The following is a 26069-nucleotide window of genomic DNA, read 5'->3' on the forward strand; positions in this document are numbered from 1 at the left end:
ATATGAATTTGTATTAATGAATGGGTACAATTCTCTATGTTTAATTATTCTACAAAAAAAGGATCATTTGTTTTAATATCTTTAAAAAAGTTCTTCAATTTGAACATAAAATCTTCTTTGTTTGATTAGATTGATAGATCAAATAGTCTTTACAACAAAAGTATGACAAATTGTTAGTTGTATGCTTATTAAAGACTCAGATTCCTCTCTCTTTGAGTTCTTAGTGTTCTTTGAAAGTTCTTCATACTCGAAGGCTTTTGGGGTTCTTTAAGGTTTTAGAGACTTGAATTCATAGAGTTTTAATGATTTGGAGTTTTTTGAAGTATCTAAAACAGCTTTTAGAACTTGATTCCATTGGAACTTCAAGGATTGGAAGAAGGATTCGAATGAATACTCTCCGAATATTCTATGAATGATTTTGAGCTAGAATTTCTTAGAACTTCAATGCTTGAAGTTTCCTTCATGAGTGTGGGATTCCAATTTTGACTAAAATACTAAATCCTTATTCACCACATAAAACTCTCATATCTCTCATTTAATTTGTTAACTTATTATTAATTAATTTATAAAAAAATAACATTTTAATATTAAAATACTTCAACAATCTTCAATTGCATCACATAAAATAAAAGGCTAAGAAAATCATATTTTCTTTTCATCATTGATAGATATGTATGTTTTCTTTTGATGAGTTTTCTTTTCATCAAAACGAGGGTAAGTCACAAAAAATAATGAGAAATAAGTTATGCAAAGTGATAACAACTTAAAAATGTGTAGTTATTATATATCTATTAGGCATTATATCCTTCTTACTATGTTTAATTTGTATAATTAAACTAAGATTTGCACTAGTCCCTATTATTTATTTTTACATAATTTCTTGAATAAAATGTCATTTATTGTGTGTATTCTTCTCTTTTTAAGAAATCATATGAAAAATGAACTTGCAAGAGTAGATAGGACGAGTCAGGGATAATGAATTTGTTGCTTGGGAAATTGTGTCCAAAGAACCATTAGTGTCAAGCTTAAATGTCTAAGGAAGTGCAGTTGATTGCCTAGGGTGTGTACTGCTTGTTGGGGGTAGGCCATGTCTGGAATGTTCAAATTAAGGAAACAATCAAAGGCAATTCTGAAATTTGCAAAATTCAAATCTAAGCACTAGTCAATATTTTGGGCATAACTCTCTCCTCAAAAATGGTAATCACCCAAGGATGGATGTTCTAGAACGGTAACTTTGAGAACAACAATTATCTTGTTTTGAGTATTCCCAAATTTGCAAGTTTAGATGGCCAAAATTAAACGACAATTTGCTACTAAATTTCTGGGTGAAAATTACTAAGTCAAGAATTTTATTTTTCTTTTTTTTCTTTTAAATTGGGGATTCAACAAGGTTGAGAGGAAATCAATTTTCATGACAACTTAAGGCCCTTGCTAGGGCTCTGGGTTATGTTTCCTCTATAACGATATGATAATTCGTTACGATTCTTCCTAAGCTTCAAAATGATAACATATTTGATTGTTCAATCCATGATATTTCTATAGATGTATAAGTTTTTCCATGCTTTCAATAAGTACAATTTTATTTTTCTTATTTTCTTGATGAATAAGAAAATTACTAAGTCAAGAGTTTTATTTTTCTTGTTTTCTTTTAAATTGGGGATTCAACAGGGTTGAGAGAAAATCGATTTACACAAAAACATAATTTTCATTTTCTTCTTCTCTCGTGACAACTTAAGGCCCTAGCTAGGGCTATGGGTTACATTTCCTCTATAATGATATGGTAATTCGTTGTGACTCTTCTTGATCTTCAAAATGATAACATAATTGATTGTTCAATCCATGATTTTTTATTTTTTATGTATGAGTTCTTCCATGCTTTCAATAAGTTAAATTGTATTTTTCTTATTGTCTAGATGAATTTCTCATAGTTTCAATTAAAAATCAAGTTTTAAAGTGAATGGTTTTTTTTTTTTTTTTTTTTTTTTTTTTTTTTTTTTTTTTTTTTTTTTGTGAACACTGTTCTAGCCGCATTGTTATGTGTTCCTAAATTGACTCAGTTTGAGTAAATCATATGTTTTTCGTTCTTTAAAACAATCAAATATACAAATATTTTTTTTAGAACGTAATTTTAATTTGGATCATAAAGAATTTTATATTGATATAGGGAAACATTCTAACACCTTGGTGTTTACATTATTGATTTAAACCAATCATTATTTTTTTATTGATAACAATTACCAAGCAACACTATTTTCTTCTTCACTACAATTTCTATTTGATTTCATTGTTTTTTAATCTACTTTGATTTATGTGGTTTAACCTCAATATTCCTAGAATAATATGTAGTGTCGGCCCTTCCACTAGGCCAATTAGGCCATTGCCTAAGGCCCCCAAGTGGAAGGGGGCCCCAAATTTTTGAAAAAGAAGTAGTAGAAATAAATAAAAAAAATTAGTTTCAGATGAAACTCCAAAAAATCTTATACATCTTTGTGACCAAAGAATGAAAAATCTGGAACATCCTTGTAAATATTGGTACCTCAAAAAATCCTTTAGTCCAAACAAAATCAGTTATCCCAAAAATATCATCCTTAACCTCTAAAGAAAGAAGAATTGAGAAGAAAGAAGACAAAGACAAAGATGAGGGTTTGAAGAACTGAAAAGAAAGAAGCATCGCAAACTACTAAACTGTAAAGAAGTAATAAATAAATATACGAGAGAATAAATGCAATGGGAAAATTGAGGAGTAGAGGTGGCCACGTGGGTGGGAGCTTGGGAATGGGAAAAATGATTTGAAATGAAGGTTTTAGGAAGATAGTTTTATTTACCGAATTTTTTCTTTTAAAAAAAATAATTCTGACCACTTATTTTGAATATTTTAAAACACTATTTTTTTATATATAATTAAAAAACTATATCAATTAATCTATATAATTTATCTATTATAGTTTTATTACTCTAATATATATAAATTAGCCTAATCACATGCACTTTGCATGTGCGATGATTTTTTTTTTTTTTTTTTTAATTTTTTTTAGTATAGTATCATAATTTTCCTTTAAAAAAAAAAAATGGATAATTTTGTTTTGAAGACATGGATTAGTAGGAGAGTGTCCTATTTTGTAAGAATTTTAAGTGGAGTTGGAGAAGGCCCCATTTTAGTTCTCACCTAAGGCTCCAAAATGTCTAGGGTCGGCCCTGTTAATATGTTATGATCTCCTGCACTTGGAAGTGAGCAAGCATTGGAATTCTGTTTTATACCAACCAAACATCCGAAGTCCATGATCCCAATAATAAAGAGCCCCGATCCTTGCCAAAACAAATCAATCAATATATATCACATTAACTTATTTTTACTATTATCTCATTTATCTCTCATTAATTATTTGAGCTTACATCATACATTCTCTCTTCATCATGACTTTTAGTATACTCACCGTTTTAGTATTAAAAATAAAAGCAAAAAAAAATAATTCTAGAACAAAATATGCTTATGGAGGAATAATGGAGAAAATATTAATATTTGTTTTTGTTGTAACACTATTGCCTTTTTTTTTTTTTTTCAATACCGGTTTGTCTCTCTATTTTTAATCTATAGCTCATTGTTGTGATAAAGAAAACCTTGCCATTGACTCATTATATAGTTTGAGTAGGTTGATTTTTGTGATACATTGCTACCAATTTAAATTTTAATATCTCAAAATGTATATGTTTCTTTGCTCTAATTATTAAATTAGTTTACTTTTTCTTTATAATATATGTACAACATTCTCCAAAACTGTCATACATACAACATCACAACATTATCCATGCATCGTATGAACAACTTACTAATATAGCTAAATGTCAAATCACATAGCACATTTCCTAAGGTCAAGCCAATTTTAGACCAATTTCTCAAGTTCTTATTCAAAATGACATACTCTACTTTCATGCCAATGTATGCCTAAATAGGAGTGGCATATGCCACTTATCGACAAAAACCCTAAAATAACTCCATTTTCTCATGTATTATATAAGCCCAATAACTCTTTATAGTTATAAATTAACAAGGAATCCCTCTCTCTCTCTCTCTCTCTCTCCCCCCCCCCCCCCCTTATCAATGTGTGATTCCAAATTTGACCCAAATACTAACTCTTCATTAACCACATAAAACTCTCATATCTTCTCATTTAAATTGTCAACTTATTATTAATTAACTTGTTAAAATAAAATTTTTACCAATCAAAATTCCTCAATTGTCTTCAATCTTGAATCACATAAAATAAAATAAAATTTATATTTTATTTTCATCAATGATAGATGTATATGTTTTCTTCGCACAAAAATGTGGGTAAGTCACAGAAAATAATGAGAAATAAGTTAAGTAGACATCTTATTTTGTACTGACCAAATATTTAGAGTCCTTGATCCCAACGATGAAGAGCCCCAGTCCCTACCAAAACAAACATAGCTCAATGTTAAACTCCATAGTCCATTTCCCATGGTTCAAGCCCATTTTAAACCCATTTCCCAAATTCCTATAAAAAATGACATATACCACTTTCATGCCAAGGCACACCTACATGGTAGTGGCATAAAAAGCAATGTATTTTTCTTTCATTAGATTGTATCTAAAACCAAAACAATGTAATACTCTATCCTTGTGATATTTCATGTAATTTTGGACCATTTATTAATAAGGTATATTTTAAGGTTTTCTTAATTTTCTGGTAATTAATTAAAGGCGACTACATGTAAGTCCCTAAATTAGGGGAAAACAATTTCAACAATTGAATCTCCATCTTAAGATTTACTATCTAGTTATTCCTTTTTTACCCATTAAAAAGGAGAATTTAAGCGGTCCCCTTGGGTCATAATTCTCACATAATAGTAATTGAAAGGGTTAGTAAAGTTGTACAAATACAACCACGCTATAAACAAATTGATAGGTTGTTGATTTTCTAATCCTTACCTAGTCATTGGCATACTCCAAAATTATTTAACAATTATTTGAAGTCTAGATGTCAAACTACATTATGCTGATAACAACAAAGTTCCATTTTCAATAGTAAATTTTCATAATTTGTGATTTTTTTTTTCGAATAAAATTATTTACTGACATACAAATACAATTAATTCTAAAAATATTTACATTCCTCTTGATGATCCGAAACTAAGCTAAGAATATGCAACTCCATTATATGATCAACACACCAATGAAATAATTATCGAAATTGAGAATTTATTGCAACGAAAAAAAAAATAATCACTACTAATGCCAACGTAGACAACCCATTTTACAACTAGTGAAAATTCAAATTATCATTTCAACAATGAGAGAGATACTTGTTGTGGGAGGATAAGAAGCCGAGGACAGGAATGAGTGAGAAGAGATCAACCTCTAAGGAGCACACCTAGGGAAGAACTATCAAGGAATCCTCATAGCAAATATTACAACACAACCACAAACCCAAGAAGATCAAATGCCCAAGGACCCCGAGGATACTGATACATCCTTGGAAGGGCCGAAGTCTAGTTCTGAAGACCATTGGGCATGTACCGAGGAAAAGAAGGAAAGTTTGTCATCAAGTAAGAGGAGGAAGAATACATATAAAGCATCCATCACCTCCGCATTCAATATTCTATACCCATTTAGTTGGCCATATTAATGGAGGAATGATCCCTGAACAGTGTCATCACAACTCACAGCTTAATAGAAAAACCTTCTAGTAAGACCATGATGAGATAAGTATCAGGGGAATGAGTCCAGCCCTCAAAGTGGAAGGCCAAGATACAACCTGGATAACTATATGAGAGAGAGAGAGATCCCTATGAAGAGGGGGATGAAACATTTGGAGAGAAGAGAAAAGAGAGTGATAGCATTGTAACCTAAGAACAAGTGTAAACTTATACCTTGGATCAAACTCGAGGAGCATAACTTAATCAATCCAAGACTAGTATTATTTGATTTCCTTGTCTTACACATATTCCAAGCACTAAATCAAATATATCTTGATTAATTCACTCTAACAAGGGTAGCTAAGGATGATTGGCATCCCATCTCTATAAGTAAATTGTGTGTGGTTAGAATTCTGACCATTCAATTTTAGCCCGTCACACTTGTCATAAGCCAATTACACAATATAACAATGATATAAACCGTGGACCAATTTTGTGAAGTGAAGAAAATTGTAGGCCATGAGCCCGAGTCGAAAGCATGGGGAATCTTGGGCAAAGCCAAATTTATATGGTTGGATGAAATTTGGACCTTTTTAGTCACCAAGTGAACTTGACCAAAGATCCATTCTTTTTTCTTTATAAAAGTATGATGGGTGGAATGAGTTGGTTAATAGAATGGACTGTGAAGAAGAAGAAGAAGGTTTTATAAGCATCAACTAAGAAGTAAGAACATATTTATCCAATTATGTAAAACTCATAAAAATGCAAAATAGATAACACTGAGCTAAAAAAAAGGGGAAAAAACTAGCTCTATTTTGTTCTCTATTTTACATAAAATTATACACAATGCTATGGTGCAAATCTAATATACATAAACAGTGTCGTTTATTAAAAACTTTTCCTCAAAATTTTTTTTAAAAATATTTTTATATTCACTCTTCCCTCTCCTCTAAACAAGGGGAAAAAAGAAAAGAAAAGAGAGATTATTATAATTTGATGTGATGGGTAGATTGGGTTTGCTAAGAAAGAAAGAAATTATTATTATTATTATTTTTGAATGAAAAAGGGGGTCTTCGGTGTGGGCTCATACCATGTGATGGCAATGAGTAATACCATGTGTACCACACGGGTCTTGCTGGAGCTATCACTCAAACTGCTCCTCTCTGGGTGCTAGGACAAGGACTCCTACTATCAAGCTACACCTCTGTGTTTTAATATAATGTATCCAAAATGAAGAATGAGATGTAGCCATGTAAGATGTGTTGTAAAGGTAATTATGTAAAATAAAGAAAGTGACTTTTGGGTGATCTTGTTTTTATTTAACATAAACGGATGAGAATCCTCTAAATATATTTCATAAAAAAACAATTGTGTAACCCTTTACTTGACCAATCATATATGTCTATATATGCGTGTGTGTATATATATATATATATATATATTTTAAAAGAATTTTATGAGGATATTTTTTTCATAACAATATTCATTACATTGCTAAAAGAGAGAGATTTGATGTAGAAAATAGTAGGCTTTTGCACGAGTGTAATTTGAAAAATCTTTGGATAGACCACTTTGTTTATAATTACAGACATGAAAATTTTCAACACGCAAATTTGTTTATAATTACTTTGTTTATATAGCTTCAATTTTAAGCAAGCATTGAAAGTTCAAGGAAGCACTCCAATCAATCCAAGGTCACCAACGCATGTCACTTTTGTCCTCTTAATACTAGGACCCGTTATTCCAAAATATTGGTCTAAGTTTAATGATGAGATATTGCAAAAGGGAAAAAGAAAAGAAGCATCTCTTCCATGAAAATGCTTCTAACTTCTAAAGTTTTTAGACATAGTCACATGGAGCTGGTATCTATGAGCATACAATTTACAAGCAAAATGATTGATTTAGAGGTAGGATGCCTAGCTAAGGTATGGGGAAGCTGAGGAGGATATCTTCATCTAAACAACATTTTATGAGAAACTTATGTGTTATTACTTATTAGTTCAAGGGAATAGCTTTATAAAAGACTACTAATTGACTTTGCCTTGGCTGCTGTTATCTATCATATATCTGTCGTGTGGATAGATAGATAGAAAGAAATGCTTGAATTCATGGACAGAGAATTATATAAGAGGCTGAGCTTTTGAAGGTTATAAGCTTTGATCTTATATACTGATTGTTTAGTTGCAAGGCTGTTAAGCATTCCTTTCCAAAACAAAACTCTTTGATTTAGTATTAAAAAAAAACTCTTTGCTGTTTGTAGGACATTTCATTTTGATTGATTGATTGATATATTTATTTATAGGGTTGTGTTTACTGTGCCCGTTAAAAAATTACTTTATATTACATCATTGTACTTTATATCAGATTTTTGACTAATTTTATAGGGTGTAGAGTAAATAAAGTTAATTTTTTTTTGTCAAAAATCTTACATGAAGTACAATAATGTAACAAAGGGATATCTATTTATGGTGGATTGACTTTGTAACTAATAAGTGCCAGTATATTGTTTGTAGCGTCAAAACAAGTAAATTAATTTGACTCTTGTAATTAACAAGTGTCAGTGACAAATCATAGAAGTATTGTAAATAAACAAAAAAGAATAGATAGTAATTATCATCATCATTATTATTATTCTTTTGTATTTTAGCATATATTATACTTCAAGGACACGTATTGTCCTTAGAATTTTCTTATCTTTTGGTTTGTCTTCTTATAAGACAACTTTTACTATATAGTGCAATACATATTTATGTAAGAGAGCAACAAGTAATAAGATATCATCTTTCTCAGCATTCGCTACAGTTTTCTCTTTTTCTTTGTGTTTGTGTTTGAAACTGGCAGGGAGGAAGGGGTGGGGATGGGGTTGTTTTCCAAACCAATTACACAATATATGGGAGAATTTATCCAAAAAAGAAGAGAGACAGAGAGAGAGAGAGAGAGACGGGAGAAGGGATAGGTGCCATCAGGTGAAAAGCCCATTAGCATTTCCTTTCATGTATTACCATTTAGTAGCAAAGGAGTATAGTATTGGAGTGCTTGCGTTATCTTTGGGCCTGTTGCAGCCCTATTAAAGATGGGCCTGCTTGTAGGTTGTATGTAATAGTTTGACATTTGACCTGTTTTTGCCCATTCTTCTTCAAAAGAAAAAAAACTCTCAAGTTTGACCCAACCCAAGTATCCCTAATACAAGCTTAAAATAAAAATACGATTGAACTCAGCTCAACATTGCTCACAGTCGTAATTAAATCTCCAATGATTCCCTTAGGGTAGGGGTGTCAATGTTCAACCCAACCCGCGAACACGACACGAACCCGACACGGGTTTTTTTGGGTTAGGGTTGGGCCTTAATGGGTTTGGGTCATAAACGGATCGACCCGATAGCGACACGATAAGAAACGGGTCATAAATGGGTCAACCCACGTAACTCGCAATAGACACGTTTGACACGCCAATTTATTTGTGTCAACCCGAAATGACCCACTTAACACAACCTGTTTAACTCGTATAACAAATAAATATTTATTTTATTTTAGATTTGTCAAATACCTTTTATATCCAACATATATTTTAAATTTAAAAAGAAAAGTAAATAGTTACAAAAATTTAGAAGGGATATAATTGGAAATTGAAACTTTATAGACTCTAGAAGTACTAATACTTTTTTTTTTTTTTTTTGGGGGGCATAGAACTTATACAAATGAAATTGGATGAGCTTGTGGAAGATGTTATGAATTTAAACATCAACAAAGAATCTATGGATGATAATCATGGTCATAGTCAGAATTAGTCTACTGTTTGCTCAAATTATTTCAATATTGATATTTAGCATTTGGCGAGTTTCAAGAAAATTATATTTTTGTTGAACTATGTTATTTTTATTTTTGTTAAACTTTGTTATTTTGTATTTGGGTTGAAGTGTATGCATTTCTTTTAGAGTGTAAATAACTTATTTCTAGATGAATGTTATATTTTTGTTGAACTATATTATTTTGAATGTGGGTTGAAGACTTGAAGTGTATGCACTGCTTTTTGGGATGTTATATTTAATATTATGCAGGTTAAAATGAGTTGTGTTACATTCGTGTCAACCCAACACGACTCGTTTATTAAGCGTGTCAAATGGGTTGGGTCAGGTCAACCTGCTTTATTAACAGGTCGGGTTAGGGTTGAAGGATCTTGACACGATTAATAAATGGGTCGGGTTAGAGTTGAGCCATTTAGTCGAATACCCCTACTTCGACACAACACGAACCTGACACGCTAACCCGAATTGACACCCCTAATTCCCTTCCCATATAAAAATATATATATATATATATATATATTTTGGTGGAAATGTTTATGAAATATTTTTATAAACATTTTTAAGAGACAAAAAAACTAATTTTTTACCTTTTTTTTTTTTTTTTTTTTTTTTTTATATTTCTCATAAAAATGATATCAAAACTTTTTTAAAATGGTCCATTAACAAATGTCTTAATGAGACCTATTAATAGGACATTTTTATTTTTTAGAAATCGTTAAAAATTGAATATAGAGAAAATACAATATTTGAAGGGTCACAGTTTCAATTAACAATCTATAATGAACTAAATTAACAATTCACTAACAATTGTTACTAAACTAAACATAACTATTAACTACATAAGGATCACAATCTTACTATTGGTGTGGGTTTTAAATTCAATATTAACAAAGACCCTTTATAAGAGAGTCATGGAATTCTTGATTTAAGAAATTGCAATTTCCCAAACCAATAGATCCTATTGAAACTCTCCAAGCCAACATATTCGACAAAGCTCAAACTGAGAGTCGATCAATCCGCTCAATGTGGCAGTCAATGACAATTGACTCTATTGAAATTTGACAGCTTTCAGGTTGAGTGACAAGTCATTGCAAGAAACCCAATTCCAACATATCTCCACCTTTACTCATTGTCATTCTTTGCCGATATGAGGGTTTCTCTATGAGATTCTAGTCAAATTTTGACTATATTTGATGAGATCTCAACATATCCAATGAGATCTGCTCTCCCTACTGTAATATTGAGTCCAACCTACATCCAATCACCACCTGTAATAACTAAAGCTACTGGAACCTCTATTCATTTTGAGTCCACGACGGGTTTCATTCCCCACCTGAAGTGATCGAGTTGAGTTCAAGTTGAGCACAAACCTAATCTGAACTGACCCATGAATAGCCCTGGTTTTCCCCATCAATAAAATCAACAACGACTATGGTCAATATAATAGGATAATATTTTTCCTTTTCCTAACCATATTTATTAGGACTCTCTTCTTCTTCTTCTTTTTTAAATTCAATAGTTGGGGGAAATGGAATTTGAACCCTGGATGTTTAATTCAAAAACATCAAGAAATACTAACAAGCTGAGAAATACAAATTTTCTATCTCACTTTTTGTATTCTACTTTATATTCCACTAATTTGGTAAAACATAAAATAAAATACAAAAAGTGACATAGAGGATTTTTTTTTTTTTTTTTGGGTTGAGAAATGTAACACACAGGATTTGTATTCACCAATTGAGAAGCTATTGGCATATGGACTCTCTTCTTAAAGGGTTGGTGTGGCATTTTTCTCTAACCTTTTTCTCCCTTAACAACAATGAGACATATAAATGGGCCAAGCCTTCTTATTTAAATACCCTAAACAAGGTTGGAAAATTTTTAGTTAAGTTGGTCTGGAAATAGACCATACTCAAGTTCAATCATTAATCCTATAAAAAAAAAAAAAAAATTCGATCATTCAAGAGGCGATTGCGAATCCCATACAGAACGTGCATAAGCATAAGAAGACAAAAAAAGAACGTGTAAACCTCACGGTGGTCGTAACTCATAAACAGCTTTTAAATATGGTTTTCAAAGTTCTCCAACCAAATAAAAAAACACTATAAAGTTTCAATTTTCAACGTTGTGGGGGAAAATTATCTTGGTTTTTTAACCTGGTAAGAACAATCCCCATCTCCTACCTCCCTCAGTCAATGATTGTGGAGGTAGTTGAAGACGGTGAACGATACTGTCCTTCCCTTAATTAGTGCTATAACATGGTTTAATTTATTCTGCCAAGAACAAAAAAGAAAAGAAAAACCAGCTGTGGAGAACCTCAACAGGGACGTGCACTCAACTCACATGGATTGCATAGTGAGTGTTCGATGATTGGTTTACAAGAAGACAAACTTTCACTAAAGTCAATCAATTGATGTAATTTCTTTTGTGCCAAAAGAAAGGTCAAAAGGCTCTGAGTTGCCAGATTGAAATATAGTAGCTACAACCATAATTTGTCTACAAAAAGTCATGACAAGAAATTTTCTTAGTTTGTAAATTTATGGGATATGGGATTACAAGACAAAGATATGGGATTCTCTTCATATATTGGATTCAAGTTATACTTAGTGTAACTCTGATATTTTTTAATTAAATGTAAATTTTGATTATATTGGATTCAAGTTATACTTAGTGTAACTCTGATATTTTTTAATTAAATGTAAATTTTGATAAATCTATCGTTGAATTATATATATATATATATATATATATATAACTTAAAATCTTAATCTCACCGAATATAAAGTTAAAATCTTTTGTTTTTACTTTTGTATTCCCTCGTCCTCCTCACCTGCCGACAACAGGCCATGTTCTCTAAGGCTCCCATTTCCAAAGTTCAATGAACCACCATATATTCTAAAAAAAAATCTGCAGCATCTACTTCTTCTTCTGTTTATTTTTCTCTCAGTTGTTTCCTCATTGCAATTTCAAGTTTGCAATTCGCACCATTTTTTTTTTTTTCTTTCCTTCAGTTTAAGCATGCAACAACACATCCAGAGTAAAAACAGGTGAGCCCATTCTTTCTTTTCCTTTATATTACTCACGTACTATATTTTTATTATTATTACATTAATATTTTAAAATCTCAGGTCAAAATCCATATTAATCGAATATTAGTTACTTTTTTTTATTCATTAATTCATTTTTGTATGTAATTTTAAAATTTTAAATAATAAAAAGCTTCAAATTTAAATATTATATGAATGTGATAGTTATTACTTTCTAATTGCATGTTAGATATAAAGAGATAATTGAATGGTGAATGTGAAAAAACATTGTCAATTAATAAAAATTGCAACAACATAAATCAACTCTCCTTGGAAGATCCATTCATTCTTTTTTACAATTAAAAACAAAAACAAGTTTCTAAAAAAAAAACAAAAACAATATTGGAAACATTATTATCCTATTATTAGACAACTAACTAAAGAAACTGAACCTTTCTATTACTGTTCCCTCCTTCCTCACCGATTTCAGATCCCCCTTTTATTCTCTGTCTCTCTCGACATTGTAACTGTGTAACTCTTTTCTCTATCTTCCTCTTCATCAACTTTGTCAACCTGTTCTTGCCTAGTTAAAAGGGAAGATAACAACACATTCTTTCATGGTGTCAAACGTGTCAGACATGGCCGCGGCCGGAGAGGGATCATCATCGAAATGGATTCTTGAAAGCATTGAGATTGATCCACTGGTGGACGTTCCTATAGAAAACAATGAGCCAGATGAGACTACCAGCCCATGCAAACCTTTGAAACAAATAAAATCCTTGAAGAAAAGCATTAGTAGTGTAAGGAAAAGGAATGGTATCCAAAGTAACAACAATGTACCTAGGATGGGAAGAATGGCATCTGGGGCATCTAGAGGCCTCAAGAGCTTACGCTTCCTCGACCGGACAACGACTGGGAAAGAAGCCGACGCGTGGAGGTCCGTTGAGAAGCGCTTCAATCAACATGCACCCGATGGGAGCCTCTGCAGAGACAAATTTGGAACTTGCATTGGTAAATTGAAACAAAAAACTATGTATTTGTTTTAATGGAATACAATGTGAGACTTTCAATTCTTATTTTTAAATTTATTTATAGGAATGGGAGCAGAATCAAAGGACTTTGCCGGGGAATTATATGATGCCTTAGCAAGGCGCAGGCAAATATGCACAACGAATGGGATAACAAGAGAAGAGTTGAGAATGTTTTGGGAGGACATGACTAACCAAGACCTTGATTCTAGGCTTCAAATATTCTTTGACATGTAAGTAACTTTCTTTTGTCTCTTTGGCATATATCATGCATAATAATGAGGCATAAACCAGAATGAGGAATGTAGAAAATGTATTTCAGGTGTGACAAGAATGGGGATGGGAAGCTGTCAGAGGATGAGGTGAAGGAGGTGAGGAAAAAGACCTATAAGAATTTATTGTTTCTATCCTCTCTGTTTTCTTCTTAAAATGTTCATGAGTCGGAATTCTGAAAATTGTTATGTAAAAGGTTATAGTTTTGAGCGCCTCTGCAAACAAGCTAGGAAATCTTAAAAAGCAAGCCACGATATATGCATCTTTAATCATGGAAGAGCTTGATCCTGACCATCAAGGGTATATAGAGGTAAAAGATCTTTAATTTTTGAAGCTCCTTTAGTTTCCATTCTTCTTGTTTTTTTACCATTCCTGGTATACATGTAGAGGCAAAGCATTTCTTCTAAGTTTCTGTTCCAAACAGATGTGGCAACTAGAAACTCTACTAAGGGGAATGGTGAGCTCTGAAGATGGAGGTAACCAGAAACTTTCCAAGAGAACCCAAACTCTAACAAGGGCTATGATCCCCAAGAGATACAGAACTCCTGTTAGCAGATTCTTATCTGAAACTGGGGAACGTATACATGATAATTGGAGGAGAATATGGGTTGTCACATTGTGGTTAACCATCAACTTGGTCCTTTATCTTTGGAAGTTCAATCAATACAAGCACCATGGGGCATTCCAAATCATGGGTTATTGTGTCTGCATTGCCAAGGGTGCAGCCGAGACTCTGAAGTTCAATATGGCTCTCATCCTTTTTCCTGTTTGTAGAAAGACTCTTACTAAGTTTAGGTCAACATTTCTCAGTAGCTTAGTTCCTTTTGACGACAATATAAATTTCCACAAGTTATATGCACTAGGAATAGCCGTTGGGACTTTTGTTCATGCTACAGTGCACATAACTTGTGATTTTACAAGGTTGGTATCATGTCCAAAGGAAAAGTTCATGACAATTCTAGGGTCTGATTTCAATTACAAACAGCCAAGTTACATGGATTTGGTGGAAAGTACCCCAGGTGTAACTGGGATTCTAATGGTCATTATAATGGTTTTCTCCTTCACATTGGCCACACATTCGTTTAGAAGAAATGTCATCAAGTTACCATGGCCTCTCAACAATTTGGCCGGGTTCAATTCCTTCTGGTATGCACATCATTTGCTGGTGCTGGCATATATCCTCTTGGTCATCCATGGCTACTTCTTGTTCCTCACAAAGGACTGGCAGAATAAGACGGTATGTATTGATTTTCAGTAATAGAGATATCCTAGTATTTGCAACTTCTCCATTGAGCATATTCTAGTTCAATCACATATTATTCAATAAATTGTCAATAATCTATTCTATAAAATTATACAAAATAACTTCAAATTTTGGAATGACAACATATATTTCATTATCAAACAGGCATACATAGGGAACAACAAACATAGTCTTCCTGGATTTCATCTTTATACTTCTGATAATATATATTGCCATTGGCTTCTTGATATTTTCATAAAAATTTCCCAACTAATTATAACTCCTTCCTTGTTGCTGGTTTAATACGAGTGTCACCGTGGCATCTTAATTGTGTTCCACAAATGATTTTTGCTCACTTAGTGCTGCTTTTCAACATTAAGCATTGCTCTTTCCTTTATCTACTTTCAGTCTTAATTAAGTCTTCCGGAAGTCCTTGGAACTCTCACTAAATTCTGTTTCTCACTTCATACGTGAATACCATATTCTAAATCATTCCTGAGGAGAACTATATCTCTAGTCTGCTATCTTTACTTCACTACAGGCCATAACTTGGGGCTGAAAATATGTAGCATTTCCTTTTTATGCAGACATGGATGTATCTTGTTGTCCCTGTACTATTATATGCTAGTGAGAGAGCTTCTACACTAATTAATGAAAGCAATCATCAGGTTGACATCATTAAGGTAAGTGTTATTAACTTCAGGTCAACTTATATACAAATTGAGGAAAATGAAACAAACTCATCCTATTTCTTGGACATTGCAGGCAATCATATACACGGGAAATGTTTTAGCACTATACATGAGCAAACCTCTAGGATTCAAGTATAAAAGTGGAATGTACCTTTTTGTCAAGTGTCCAGATATATCAAACTTTGAATGGTAATAATTCAGATACAATGATAATTAAAGTAACCCATCTGCAATCTCTATACCCAACACTACTCATTTGTTGCAGGCATCCTTTCTCCATCACTTCAGCACCAGGAGATGACTATTTAAGTGTCCACATAAGGACCTTGGGAGACTGGACTACAGAGCTTAAAAACAGATTTGCACAGGTGATGTACACATTACAATTACATGCTACGCACACGCATATTATAATGCCTAAACCACAATAGTAATTAGTAAGTCACCTTTTTCTGAGATCACATTGGAATCATAAACACAGGATTTCAATTCTTCCTTATGCCTAATGTCTTCCGGACCTTGTAAATTAACATCCTGGAATTTTGAGGCACGTATTTCAAATTCAATTTTTCTACAACATACTGAATCAAAGAAATGCAGGTCTGTGAGGCCCAAAGTACCCAAACAAGAAGAGGAAGTCTCGTGAGAATGGAAACTAAAGCGTGTCCAAACTATGATATTTCACAATCAGAGTGAGCAGAATCCTAGACAAACCTGTTTCACAATTCTCAGCATGGTATCGTAACTCAAACCTCCTCTTTTTTGTGGCAGATATCCAAGGATCCTTATCAAAGGACCATATGGAGCCCCAGCTCAGGATTACAAGAAGTATGACATCCTTTTGCTAATAGGTCTAGGAATTGGGGCCACTCCATTCATCAGTATTCTAAAAGACCTCTTAAACCATATCAAGCCAACTGACCTTGAAGATGTAAGTCAAAATGCAAACCATATATAAATTTGTTGGAGATATGTGGACATATCTGGTATTGACTTTGAAAAAGAATTTAAATGCAGGATTCAAGACAAAACAATTCATCATGGTCAAATAAGAAGGGTCCTGAAAGAGCATATTTTTACTGGGTAACAAGGGAACAAGGCTCCTTTGACTGGTTTAAAGGTGTCATGGATGATATTGCAGAGTATGACCACAATGTGGGTTTGAAACATAGAACAACTTCACTTCAAATTTTGTGCATTTACATTAATCAATTGACTCGAACCTTTATGTGATCCTTATATGTTGCAGAATGTAATAGAAATGCACAATTACCTGACTAGTGTCTACGAAGAAGGAGATGCACGGTCTGCACTTATTGCCATGGTGCAGCAACTGCAACATGCTAAGAATGGAGTTGATGTTGTCTCTGAAAGTCGGGTATTAACTCAGTACACAAAAACTGTCATGTGATGCTGTTTTAGTAAATTTTGAGTATGTTATTTAATATGTCATTACTACAGATACGAACACATTTTGCAAGACCCAACTGGAAGAAAGTTTTTTCTGACTTGGCAAGTACACACCAATCATCAGTAATAGGTAATGCCTTTTCTGATAATTTAACAACCAATTATTATGACGATCTTAAGCTGCAAACTATCAGTTATATATTACTACTAGTTGATTATTAAATATGCTGGTGTTGTTGCAGGTGTGTTTTACTGTGGAAGCACTGCACTTACCAAACCACTAAAGAAGCTTTGCCAAGAATTTAGTTTAAACTCATCAACGCGCTTCCACTTCCACAAGGAGAACTTCTAGTTTAGCTATTTCACAATGGCAAAACTTTAGTAGGCACACACTTTATTTATTTATTTATTTTTCATTTATTTAAAGATGTTCCTCTTCTTGTTGTTAGTATTGTACATTCAGAAACGTATAGGCATATGTACAAAGCAGGTAAAAAGTTTGAATTAGAATTTCTATGAAGTTCACATTTGTGCTAGATTTACCTTGCAACCATGTTTCTTAGCGTTCCTTCTGCTCTTGCTATTAGCTTTTAAACTTCTTTCATGCTAAGCTCACAAACTTGGTCCTATAGTATTATGTGGGAAATACCTTTGGTACAACACACTTGATCTTCTGTCACATTTTCAACTAAAAAGTGAAGTTTTTTGAACCCCTACATTGCTTCCAACTTACCCTTGTCATTTCAATTCTTTGACGTATCTGCAATCAATATAAATAGTAGTTGATGAGGATATGCTTTACATAAATGAAAGTTCACGAGTGAATTCTAAGCTACAAACAAAACAAAACCATCCAAACAATTGAATAAGCAATGAGGAAGCATGACGTAAAAGCAAGTTGCCAAACTATTTCTCCATAAATGTCTATTTCTTTTTTCTGTTTCGAAGCTATACATTCTAATTTATTCCCTATGGTTCTAGACTTCTAGTTACTCATGATATAGTTTAAGGATACCTGGGTTCTGTCAATATACAAAAGGTGGAAAAATAAAGCCTAATCAAACAATCTTGGAAAGGGCCCAACAAAGAATATTTGTCAATGGTGCTGGACAATGGTGATGGTGAGGTGCAAGGTTCTCATGGAAAAAAATGTGTGGGGTTAATAGTTGGAAGCTCATGGATAATGCATTAGTAAATTAAGGGAAAAGCCCATTAAACAAAGATGAGTGGGTAGGACTTGTTCATGGTCCATAGAGAGGTCTTGAAGCCCATAGAGACAAAGACTCACATGTGTATACCCAACACAAGCAATAAAGAAGAATGACCTAAAAGCTAAAGTTGCTAAGCTATTTCTTCATAAATGTTTATTTCTTGTTACCACCTCAAAGAGATACATTCTGATTTTTTCCTGTCAATTAGTTTCATGCTTCTAGGGGGGGCCAGTACATGAATTGCTCTTTAATTACATCATAAGTTACTAGAAGCATGGAACTAATTGACAGGAAAAAATCAGAATGTATCTCTTTGAGGTGGTAACAAGAAATAAACATTTATAAAGAAATAGCTTGATTAATTGCTATGACCTGTAGGTTCATGCATTGACAGAGCAATTCATGGACTGGCCCCCCCTAATTTTTTTATTTTTTTTTATAAAAATAATATATATATATATATATATATTTATATAGGTACTAATTTTAGCAATTTCATTCAATAAAATTACATTTTGTCCCCCTTAATAATATCATTGATCATTATAAGAGGAATGCTACAGTTATAAATTTTTTTACAACATTTTTACAAACTATTGAAATAGCAAATTCTTATTGGTTTGTATCTAGTACTAGTCCCACCACTTACATAACTTTTTTACTTACTAATAATCACTCATCATAACAATAATTTGTAGATCTAGTATTTTCCTCCTTTTAAAAGTCATAAAAAATTTATAGATCTAAAACCTAAAACAAAATATACAAGCTCAAAAAATTAGCCTAACAAAAAAAATTAAAGATAGCAAAGCTAAAAAAAAATTAAGACAACGATAAACCAATTTTACAAAAAACAAACAACTTGGCCCTTTAAAAAGTTTTAAACAAAATAATTTTGTTATTATTAACAAAAGACACACTCTACACACATAAAAATAATAATAATAAAAGAAAACCCTTGCAGGCTAAGTAGCAAAGCCAAAAGTCAAATCCACCGCACGTAGCTAACAACAAAGCTCCCCCCTAACTTTAACTCGAGGTTTTGTCCCTGGGTTCATGTTGCATTATTGCTTACACCTTTTGCCATTTTGCTTGTCATGCTCTCCCATAAACGCCACATGATCATTCTTTTATATGGCACATCTAATAATTTCTAGGGCAAATTACAATTTATCCACCTGTGGTTTGACCGAGCAAAACTCCCTCCTAACTCTAACTTTGGGCTTTGTCCTTGGGTTCATGTTGCATTATTGCTTACACTTTTTGCCGTTTTGCTTGTCATGCTCTCCCCATAAACGCCACGTGATCATTCTTTTATATGGCACATCTAATAATTTTTAGGATAAATTACAATTTATCTACCTGTGGTTTGACCGAACAAAACTCCTCCTAACTCTAACTTTTGGCTTTGTCCCTGAGTTCATGTTGCATTATTGCTTACACTTTTTGTCATTTTGCTTGTCATGCTCTCCCATAAACGCCACATGATCATTCTTTTATATGGCACATCTAATAATTTCTAGGGCAAATTACAATTTATCCACATGTGATTTGATTGAAATTTAAGTTATCTACTTGTGGTTTGAAATTTGACACTTTATCCATATGAGGTTTGACTAAAATTTAAATTGCCTACCTATAGTTTGAAATCCCATGATAAAATTTTTCTGCCGGATCCTTTTTTATCTTGTATTTTTAGGTTTTTTATATTTTTGGAGAAAAGAAAGAGACATAAAAGTGGAACAACCAATAAAATCCCAAATAATCCCAGAACTTTTAAGCCTTTCATCTGACTAACCTGGTGATTTTTAAAATTATTTATTTGGGTCGAGTACCTCTTACCTCGATGAATTACTTTATTTTGTCAACTGGGCTATTTCTTTATTGCCAGGCCTTGTCATCCCCTTGAATGGCCCAAGACATAACCGAGGGCCATTGCTCCTATAAAGTACCTTTGGCACTTTTTAGTGCGTGTTGTTCCGGTAATAGCTATTGGAAAATAAAGGAGGCGGCAACCAGGGAAGGGCCTAAACTAAGGATTTTTTTGAAATATAAAGCCCACTGGAAAACCAAGATAGGTTTCCTATAAGACTCGATATCAAGGAAGCCCAGTTTTCACGTTATGGAAATTTTTAATATCAAACGGGCGGGTGGAGATAGATTTGGATTTAGTGCAATAACTACGACTATTTCACTTTATAATTACCCCTAGTGCGTGAAAGGGAATTTTTTTATTTATTATTATTATTATTATTTTTTTAAAGTTAAAAGTTAAAATCTAATGACTGAGATTGAAAGTAAACATTTTGAGTTTTAATCTCATCCATTCAAAAAGTATTGCATGATGCAATAACATCATATCTCAATTCAGTGAAGATAGGTGGGACAAAGGATTTGTATTCGAAAATGAAATACTACCATTTATCCAAAAGGTTTTTTGTTTGTTTGTTTGTTCAAGAAATAAATACACACACGGAAGAGGGATGGGATTTTAAGTTTTGACATAGACAATCCCAAAAGTAACTTAAACCTTAGAGCACTTGTATCAGCTCATGTAAAGATATTATATTCAAAATTTTCAAGATACCCATATTTTGAAAACTATAAAGACCTTAGAGCACTCGTAACGCACAAAAATTCTTGTCTATTTTAGCATAAGAACATATTTTTTCTATTTTACATACTTACTTTTTAAAACACTTCACATCTCATTATTTATTTTACACTACATTTTATTAAAATATTTTTTTCTCCTAATTTTTAAAATTGTTTCTTTCTTTTTTTCCGCATAAAACAACCAAAATCTATTTTATTCTTTTATCCTCAGAATACGTAAAGAAAGTATAAAAAACTAAACGCAAAATGAATAATGTATGTAAATTTACACGATTACTATAGCAAATTTGTAAATTTACATTGTAGAGAGGGAAAATTCTCGACCTATCACAAACTGACACATCATACTACCAAATTCACAAAATACAACCAATTACAAAGCACCACGTATTGTTGCTAGGTTTTGCTATCACTACTCAGAAACTAACAGAAATTTGCCAAGTGTCATACAAAAACCAATCACACATTAGTGCGTGCAAGCGATGGCATATGCAATCCAGCACGTGTAAGTGATGACATAAACAGATCAATCAAGCTGTGACATGTGTCACCAATCAGACTCCGCCATGTGTCGCTTATCCACCCCCAAACTCCTATAAATAGAAGCCTTCCTAAGGCATTTAAGGGGAGACCAAGCCATCTAGCGCACAAGCAGCATCAGAGAAGATTAAGAAGCACTCAGAAGTACAGAAGCTCTGTAGGAATCAAGCCTCAAAGCCTTCAAGAATTTCAAGAACTTCAACCTCAAAATCGAAGTACATTCGAAGTAGAATCATCCAAACTATTTACCTAGATCCTAAAGTTTGCTGGAATCAAGCTCAAAAGCCTCCAGAAACCTTAACAAACCATAAATCAACGAAGCTCTATAGATTCAAGCCTCTAAAGCATCGAAGAACTTCCACCACAAACCTTCAAAGAAGAAGAACGCACGAAGAACACGAAGAATGTGAAGAACAAAGAATTTCTAACAAGCACATAGCCAGAGATTTATTGTAATTCATTTCAAAGATCTTCGATTCATTTCTCAACCAAATTGAAGGATATTTTGTGCTCGAGTCAAAATCACATTACCATAATTCCAATAAATAAGTCTTGCAAGGAGATCGAATCAGAGGATCACTCTTTTATAATTTCAGAGAATTGTACTACACATTCATCAATACAAATTCGCATTTGTGAAACTACTTTACTTGTTTGATTTATTTCAAAATAGAAATTTAGTTGTCTACATACATAATTATACATTCACTGATATTTCATTTTAAAGCAAAATTGTGTAAATTTTACACCCTTTTATATTATACACCTACTAATGTGAGTGCTCTTAGTCCCTCAAATCCTGTCCATTTGTAAATTTACATAATTATACATTCACTGATATTTCATTTTAAAGCAAAAATGTGTAAATTTTGGACCCGTTTATATTATACACCTACTGTTGTGAGTGCTCTTAGTCCCTCAAACCCTGTCCATTTCTCTAAACAAGGCAAGTAGTACACCTGAATTGGTTTAGAGTTGACTTTTTTCCCCTTATAAACTACTATTTAGAGTTGTTAAAAAATAAGGTTGAAATGTAAGTCAATTTGTTTCTACAGGTTCAAAGATAAAATTCAAGTTCAATTGAGTAATTCATTGTTGAAATTTTCCTAAGGTATCAAAAATTCTTTGAGTCTGACTAAAACTCTTGAAAGTAACCATGTAAAGTAGTAGTTAAAATTTGAATTGTGATGTACTACTTTGTCACAGCATGCTCTCTGAGCTGAATATTTCTAACTAATGTCTGACTGATAAATAAACACTCAAAAATTAAAAGTACCGATAATAGTAAAACTAAGAAGAAAAACAATATTTAAGGCTATAAAATACCAATTAAGGCTTTGTCACCCCAAACTTCAATTGCTTCTTCAGAAATTTATATCAGACTCCTAAATAAATAGTTAAGAACTCCTATACTCCAATTCTCTAGTAATTGCAAGATCACCCCTATTTTTTTCATGAGATTTTTATTAAAAAATTGCGTAAAGAAATTCCATTGTTTATAAATAAGGTACTTTCTTACCCACTCCCACAAATCAACCTAGGGGCATTCGTTCATTGGTTGCAACTATAATTATCATCTACATGTCAAAGGACCAAGCAATAACAAAACTATTGCTATGCCGTTTTGGTGTTATGGATGAGAACCATGGTTCTCATCCATAACACCAAAACGGCATAGCAATAGTTTTGTTATTAATCAAAGTTAGGTCGGTTGTGGATTTTTTTTTTTTGCTACTAACGACCTAGCTGTGGAGGAGATAGAAAGAGAAACGTGCAAAGAGATAGAGAGAGAAAGAGTTAGACATAAATTTTTTTGGGTTTAGAAATAAGTAAGGAATGTATTAAATAAGGAATAATAAATAAGATCAATTAGAAAATTAGCATTAATGAGAGTTTTTCTTTTCACTATTGGATCTACTTAAATCGAACGGTTTAAAAAATGTGTAACACTTTAGAGTTACATCAGGTGTAACTTGAACCCCTCTCTCTCTCTCTCTCTCTCTCTCTCTCTCTCTCTCTCTCTCTCTCTCTCTCTCTCTCTCTCTCTCTATATATATATATATATATATATATACACATTCACACACACACTAGCCTCATCACACGCATTCTGCACGTGTGATGAGGCTTTTTATTATTATTTATTTTGAATTTAATTCAGTTTTTCAATTTAAATATATCTATTGTTAATGAGGTTATACAGGAAGGAATTTTTATAAAACTAAAATTTAAGATTTTAAATAGAGTAAGTAAACTACTAGGTTTAGTTTGTACTAGTTTTTAGAGAAAAAAATGTATCAAACGTACGTGAGATATGTTTAAATAGAGAATGTGCTAATTTTTAGGAAAAAAAGTTTCTTTAATTTTTTTTTTAATTTTGTTGAATTACAATTTTAATCGTATTTTTATTTTTTTAAGAATAAAGATTATTTGATTAGATTAGAGGTATTTTTGATATCTTTTGAAGTTATAACTAACTTTCTAAATCCTTTTAATATATATATATATATATATATATTCTAGATCCACTTAGAAACCAAGTGAAGCTTCTAGTGTGCGTTTGTTTAAGCTTTTAGGAGCTGAAACGCACATATTTATAAAAGCTGAAGGATTTTATGCATTTGGCTCAGCCTAAAACGCAACTTTTTGAAAAAAGTTGCGTTTTGGGCCAAGGAAAAAAACGCGTTTAGAACGTGCAAATATTATGGACCGCAGGAGGTCCATAAACCAAAACGCGCATGTGCATTTGAACTATACCGTTGGGCTGGATGGTCAATTATGAAAATACCCTGATAAAAATTCATCAGTTCTCACGCCTGAAGTTGACTCTCACGCCTCTCATCTCATCTCTCTGCTCTCCCTTTGCATGAAGCTCACTCTCACGCCTCCCATCTCAAACATAATCAAAATACAAACTCAAAAACATAATCTTAAAATTAATCAAACCACAACAATAAAAGCAAAAAAATTCTTGCTCTCATAAAACTGATATAATTTAAACAACAAATCTAAATTCAAAACAACAACAACAGCAGATCAAGAACAGAAAAAAAAAAAAATTGAACAAAAAAAAATGATCAAGAAAAAAAAAAAAAAAAAGCCAATATGACCCCTGGTTGCATGCACTCCGCAGTGAGAAGGAGGAGCAACGGTGGCGGTGTGGTGGAGCAAAGACGATTTCTCCTCTCTCCATGCATGACTGTGTGTGTTTGAACTTTGAAGATAATGACACCAAAAGGCAAGCAAGATTATGGAATCAAGTATCACAGAGAGAGCTAGAGAATTTATGGAATCAAGTATAAAAAATAAAAATAAAAAAAAAAGGAAGAAAATGAGAGAGCCGGAGAGCTTCTGGAATCAAGGGGAAGTAAAGAAAAGAAGAAGAAGAAAGAATGAGGGAGCTTCTGGAATCAAGTGGAAGTAAAGAAAAAGAAAAAGAAAAAGGAGAGGATGTACTAATGGTATACGTGTGTGGTGGACAAAATGCAAGAGAAAAAGAAAAAAGAAAAAAGAAAAAAGAAAAAGGAAACGTATGGATGAAAGAAAGGCAAAGAATTAGAAATCACAATTTAAAAATACTACCACAATATTTTCACAATAAATTTTAAGTAATTAGCTAATATTGGTGAGTAAAAGTATAATTTCAATGGTGGGTTGAAATTAGAACTAGTAACAACTTTCCATATAAGATTTTGTTATGATTCTTATGAAAGTATTGCAAAAAATATTGTGGATGTTACACTTTTTGTTGAGAAATATAATTGTTGAGAATGAATAGAAAAAGAAAAAATAAATATTAAAAAAGAATAAATTTGATTAAAAAATAAAGATTAAAAAAATGGATAGGCAAAAGATAAATGTCACTGTTGGTTGTCTAAATAATACAAAAATTTGTCTAACCTGCTGGAGATGCTCTTATATATATTGTCATTTTTGGTAATTTATCCCTCAAATTGCCACTTTTATAAGTGCTAGCAAAACATTCAGCTTTTTCAAAAAACGCTTTTTAACAGTTTTTACCAAATACTCAGTTTTTTGAAAATGCACTTTTTCATTATGCACTTTTTGAAAACTCCATTTTTTCATTATGCACTTTTACAAAAAACTGAACCAAACTCACCCTTATTTTTTTAAGAAATAATTACAATATATTGCTAAATTCATAGTTTTAACTATTTCCTCTCTAATGAAGCTAAAAGTAATAGGTGACCAAAATGAAATTTTTAGACATATTTGAAATTTTGTCGCTAGTTGTTATGCTATTGTATTTCTATAAATAAACTTATATTTACCAAAAAAACAGAAAAAAAAAAAGAAAAAAAGAAAAGAAAAAGTAATCATTATAGTAGAGTGGTACGTACAATTTCGAGTTGGCCACAGCTGGGGACAACAACCACTGATGCCTCCACACTGTTAAAATAGAAGCAAACGAAGGAAAGAACACAACAGTTTTCATGTGGTTTGGCCATGAAAGCCTAGGTCCACGAAATCTGTCCTATATATGTTTTATTTTGCAGTGCTTTCTTTTGTTACAGATATTCCTTTATATACATGAGTATTACAGACA

The 26069-nt window shown here is 32.3% G+C and overlaps 1 protein-coding gene across 3 annotated transcripts; it reads left to right on the forward strand.

Moving 5' to 3' along the window:
- Positions 1-12384: 12384 nt before the first annotated feature.
- Positions 12385-17671, forward strand: LOC126732774 (putative respiratory burst oxidase homolog protein H). Of its 3 annotated transcripts, none has more exons than XM_050435800.1 (15): positions 12385-12510; positions 13126-13500; positions 13585-13750; positions 13840-13888; positions 13987-14100; positions 14215-15027; positions 15621-15716; positions 15799-15914; positions 15991-16093; positions 16326-16417; positions 16497-16656; positions 16743-16880; positions 16975-17103; positions 17187-17265; positions 17378-17671. In XM_050435800.1, the coding sequence occupies exons 2-15, from the start codon at positions 13128-13130 to the stop codon at positions 17485-17487; spliced, it is 2538 nt and encodes an 845-aa protein (XP_050291757.1). In that variant the 5' UTR covers positions 12385-12510; positions 13126-13127; the 3' UTR covers positions 17488-17671. The 3 variants fall into 3 exon arrangements, with proteins under 3 accessions (XP_050291757.1, XP_050291748.1, XP_050291739.1); XM_050435791.1 differs by having other exon boundaries at positions 12389-12510; positions 13077-13500; XM_050435782.1 differs by lacking the exon at positions 12385-12510 and having other exon boundaries at positions 12777-13500.
- Positions 17672-26069: the final 8398 nt, after the last annotated feature.

Source organism: Quercus robur, chromosome 1 (assembly GCF_932294415.1).
Source record: "Quercus robur chromosome 1, dhQueRobu3.1, whole genome shotgun sequence".
NCBI classification, from domain to species: Eukaryota; Viridiplantae; Streptophyta; class Magnoliopsida; order Fagales; family Fagaceae; genus Quercus; species Quercus robur.